Source organism: Telopea speciosissima, chromosome 3 (assembly GCF_018873765.1).
Source record: "Telopea speciosissima isolate NSW1024214 ecotype Mountain lineage chromosome 3, Tspe_v1, whole genome shotgun sequence".
Taxonomy (NCBI): domain Eukaryota; kingdom Viridiplantae; phylum Streptophyta; class Magnoliopsida; order Proteales; family Proteaceae; genus Telopea; species Telopea speciosissima.
Window position 1 is genome coordinate 52,138,394 of NC_057918.1, and position 5,229 is coordinate 52,143,622.

The 5,229-nt window shown below is 36.7% G+C and overlaps 1 protein-coding gene across 1 annotated transcript; it reads left to right on the forward strand.

The window, feature by feature from the left end:
- The first annotated feature begins 1,597 nt into the window (after nt 1-1,597).
- LOC122653659 (GDSL esterase/lipase At5g33370-like) lies at nt 1,598-4,873 on the forward strand. Its single transcript, XM_043847576.1, has 5 exons — nt 1,598-1,841; nt 2,258-2,385; nt 2,478-2,720; nt 4,205-4,466; nt 4,638-4,873. Exons 1-5 carry the CDS (start codon nt 1,598-1,600, stop codon nt 4,871-4,873), a joined length of 1,113 nt encoding a protein of 370 aa, XP_043703511.1.
- The last annotated feature ends 356 nt before the right edge of the window (nt 4,874-5,229 follow it).

Consider the following 5,229-nt stretch of genomic DNA (forward strand, 5'->3'; position numbering starts at 1 on the left):
AACCCATATATATTACTGTATGACCAAGATCCAAGCCTTCAAAATGGTAGACAATGATGCCAATAGATTCTCTTTCCCTATGACACCATGGGCACCTGCTGACTACTTCTATTGCGATGGTCAAGCATTGGACATCATTTTTATTGTAAGATTTGCTAGTCTAAAGTTTCTTTGCTTTCTTTTGTTGCTAAGATTTTTTGATAGTAGAAAGTTCATAAATTATTACCTGAAAAGTCTTTTTTTTCTTGTTAGTTTCTGGTTTTTAGCTCTCCGCCTTGCATCTTTTATTTTTTTTCATTAATACAAACGACCTTTTAGCAAAAAGGGACGAAGATCCCCAATAATAATTTGAAAAATAGATTAGCGATGGACAAATTGTCACCATTCCCAAATTTCTAACCATTAAGGACTGAACATATTTCGATCACCAATATCTTGTAAACAGTAGAGACACATATTGTAAAATAATCCCTGATACTGAATTCAAAATGGGGCTCCAAATTTCAAATCATTAGCGATGGAAACATTTTTCGCTGCTAATACTGTTCAAGTAGCGAGGTATATTAGGTTCCGTCATTCTAAATACTAGTTTTAAATATCCATTGGGGACCGATACTTTTTTACTATTGATTTTATGGCTCTCCATTATTGAGCTTTAAAACTATGCATTTTGTGCAATTACTCAGCTAAAGTAAAAAAAAAAAATTTTTTTTTTTTCGATAAGTGCTAAAGTAAAATTTTCAACTACTTTTTGAAGCTTTATTTCTCCAAAATTAATTATGAAAAATAAAAGTTTCACAAAGTAGGTGAATTATCAAAATTATATACTTCTTAGAACATGATGTTATCTTTGCCGTATGTTTTGGCAATCACCCCCTACACATGTCTAATGAAAGATTTTAATTCTTTCCAATTCCTTAAACTGTGCAATGCGGCAGTTCGGGTGGAGATTTCAACAAGTGGCAGTTCAGACATCCACCATTGGATGTTCGAGCTGCCACATGTCCTCGATATCTCCACCCCAAATTGCCGCACTGCACAGTTTTATTCGGGAATTGGAGAAGATTATTTTCCCGGATTTTAATCCTTTACGATGGCCTGGCAGTGTAGCAGCCATTATGCGGCCCACATACAGGGAAGGGTGAAATGACTGCCCAGGCACCCTGCCTTGGTGGGGTCCACACCTTGCCTGTGTGAAACCGCACAATGACCGCTACGCTGCCCGGCCATAGAGGATCAAAATTTTTATTTTCCATGTAATAAAATGCTTAAACAACCTTTACCGTGAACACTTGTGTTAAGAGATTTAAACACCGCTAGAAAGTAGCTCGCCACCAAAATAGGAAACACCAGCATTACTTGGAAGTAGTATACTTTTGATTACTAGACATTAATAACAAGGCGGCCAACTAAAAAATCCATCGTTAAAGTTTTAATTTCAAACTCTGCATTGTCACAACTATATATATATATATAAATACACAACTAAAGGCATTCACCAACAAAAAAGCATTCAGCTAGTAGCTATAGGTGTGATTTCTGAGATAAATTAAAGGGTTCCTAATTCCTACAGGGTTTACCAAAACGATCCATCTCCATGGACTTTCTTCTAGCTGCTTCTCTGCTGATAGTTGGGATATTAGGTATTATTGTAGGAACTCTTTCCCTTGAAGCAGAAGGCCGTGCATTCTTTGTCTTTGGTGATTCACTTGTCGATAGCGGCAACAACAATTACGTTGCCACCAGTGCTCGTGCTGATTCACCTCCTTATGGCATTGACTATCCAACCCATCGACCCACTGGCCGCTTCTCCAATGGACTTAACATCCCAGACATTATCAGTTGAGTTCGAAATTCTTCTTTATTTCTACTGATATTCTATTAATTGTACGTGATGTCTTGTATTTCGTTGTTTGAATTTGTGGGTTGATTTCGAAAAGCAGTTAAGAGGTCATAGGCAAGTCTGGAGAAGTTTTGAGGATTATATGAGTATTTTGGTAAAATTTCCATATAGGATTTTGCTATAAATTTGTAGCAACGGTTCTTTCTCTGTAATGCAATTTGAGAGAGGTACGAGGATGAGCGACTGTAATCCTATTCTCCATGAAAATGAAACATTATCTCATCTCACCGTGAACGTAGACAATCTTACCGAACCACGTAAATCTTTATGCACTGTATGATTGTTTATTTGCGATTTTTATTCTTTTTTCCATCGTTTTATTTAGATTCTTATTTTCTACAATATATTTATCAGGTGAGTCAATCGGTGAGGAATCTGTATTGCCCTACTTGAGCCCTGAGCTAAGAGGAAACAAACTACTTAATGGTGCAAACTTTGCATCTGCCGGGGTAGGAATTCTCAATGACACCGGAATCCAATTTGTAAGTAACAAATTTATTTGGTCAAAAGCATGCCACTTATTAATGTTACACATTCTCCATTAATGTTAATAATTTGAAATGTGGTAGAGCAGGTAAACGTAATTACAATGCCACAGCAATTGCAGTACTTCCAAAAATACCAGCAACGAGTAACTACGCGTATTGGAGATGCCCAAACAAAGCGGCTAGTGAATCAGGCACTTGTCCTCATTTGCGTCGGCGGCAATGACTTTGTTAACAACTACTACTTGATTCGAAACTCAGCTAGATCTCGTCAATATCCTCTCGAGGATTATGTTCCCTATCTCATCTCGGAGTACAAAAAGATTCTAATAGTAACTATTCGAACTCAAGTTATAATTTCATCTTACTCATGTACATATGCCATGCAGCACAAATCCATGCATGGCCATATGTATCAATTGGCTCATGGAAGGTGTCAATTGGGCACCCGAACCGGAAATCGGGCCGTAAAAAACCAGAACAGACCCATCCAATAGTTTACTGGGTCGGTTTTGGATCTACCAATTAAGTTATTGGTGTCCCAGTGGTTCTAATGGAACCAAAACAATTCTACATCCTAACCTTATATATTATATAATTCTTAAGACTTAAGGTCATGAGAGCTAAAGTGAAACCCTTTATTTTAAGTTTAACAATTTTGATTGGTACCTCTTTGTTTCATATACCATTTACCAAATATTTGGGTGTTAATTTAAAAGGTTCATTTGAGAATTGTAACTTAAAATTATGCTTTAAAATAATCCTAATTAATGAGGGTGGTGGTGTTTCTACTTATTAATTGAATATAAAACAAGAGGTACTATGGATTAGTTCTGTAATTTAAGAAAAAAAAATTGATGATAGATTGCATATCTCATATGGTTGAAATTAGTGTATTATTATAATAGTATTGAATTTATGTAGCATGTGTTATGAATTTTTTTTGTTTAAATTTTGCACTGTTTGGAACCGATTAAGAACTGGAACCGACCCACCCATTAGTTAATTGTCATGGATCTCATATTTGGAACCAATTAGCTTATTAGTCCGGCTCTGGACTTCATTTTTGGATTTTCATCCTCTCAAGTGCAATGCACTGCCCAGTGCATTGGACGGTGGCCATTGATGCACTTTAAAGGAGCACTGGCAGTGCACCACACTGAAGAGGATAAAAATTCGTCATTTTTGTCCAAACATAAAAGATAATTTCCAATTGATTTCCTTGGGCCCCTTTGGAGAGTAATTGTTAATAACTCTTCTACCAAAAAAAATTTGTTAATAACTAAAAAAAAATATACTTTCCCCAACTGGGTGAGTCTGGTCAAAACTCTCTCTCTCTCCTTTTAAAAGGGCTTGTTAATTTCTAATACAAGGGGTTTGCTTTTTGCATAGGAAAATGCATAAATCCATCAACCATAAATATGTAATAATAAATAGGAAAAAAATTCTCTGTCCAGGAATGTGGCCAACGCCAGCACTCCCATGAGTCTATCTTTCTCCTCCCTATGTGAAAAGACATCTCTGTCCTCTTGTTTTAAGGAGGAGAGAGATAGACACATGGGAGTGCTGGCGTAGGCCACGCTCCCGTACAGAAAACTGTTTCCCTAATAAATAATAGTAATAATCATCTGAGTCTAAAGTACCCGGTTTTCGGTATTATGTATATTAATTATTAAATACATTTAAAAAAAAAAAAAAAAAAAACATAACTTACTTTGCCGAGGTTTGACTCGTCTGAGTGAGTCTAAAATACCTGGTTTTCTTCTTGTACGTTGAAATTAAATTGGTATTAATATTCGAAATGTATTTTGGGCAGAGGCTTTACGACATGGGAGCTCGTAATGTTCTTGTAACTGGAACTGGACCTCTCGGTTGTGTTCCAGCTGAAATAGCACGGCATAGCCCCAACGCCTCGTGTGCTACTGATCTGCAACGAGCTGCTTCCCTTTATAACCCTCAACTTTTTCAGATGATAACCCAACTCAACAGTGAGATAGGAGCAGGCCGTACAAATGCATTCTACGCGGTTAACTCATATCAAATGAACATTGACTTCATCATTAACCCTCAAGCCTATGGTATGTGAAAGTGTGTACGTACGTACGTACGTGTTTAATTAGCATTAAAATTTCTAGAATTTAATCATCAGCCATCAAATTTGGAGAATTTTTAATGCTCAGTAAACAACATTTATGGTCTATAATATCAATCAATAACTAACTCTTTCCTTTGCTTTGTTGTAACTGCAGGCTTTGTAACATCAAAGATAGCATGTTGTGGACAAGGGCCTTATAATGGGATTGGACCCTGTACAGCTCTGTCAAACCTGTGTCCAAACAGAGATATTTATGCATTCTGGGATCCTTTCCATCCATGTGAGAGAGCAAACCGCTACATAGTCCGACAGATCCTTTCCGGCACCACTGAGTACATGCAACATGGGAACCTAAGCACCATCTTGGCCAACACTGATTCCAGAACCTAATTAAAGCTCCATTTTATCTTCTCTGTTTCCCTATTATATAGCAATTAATTAGTCATGTCAAATAAGTGTAACGGTGAATATCCGTGTCTAATTAGGCTTTCAGCTGGATCTACCAACAAAGGGTGATCTCTTAGGATCTATGTTTCTGATTGTTGTGTTTGTGATGTGTGAGGAATTTCTAAGGAAACTAAAATCCGTGGTTTTCTATCCGTCCATATTATTTGTTGTCTCTATCATTGGATTTTCTGGTCCGATTAGTGAAAGACTATATTTATATTTTCGAGTACATACAATGATTATATATGGTGACTATAACAACGTGCTTCTATATCACCTCCCTCTGATCTACGCAAAAC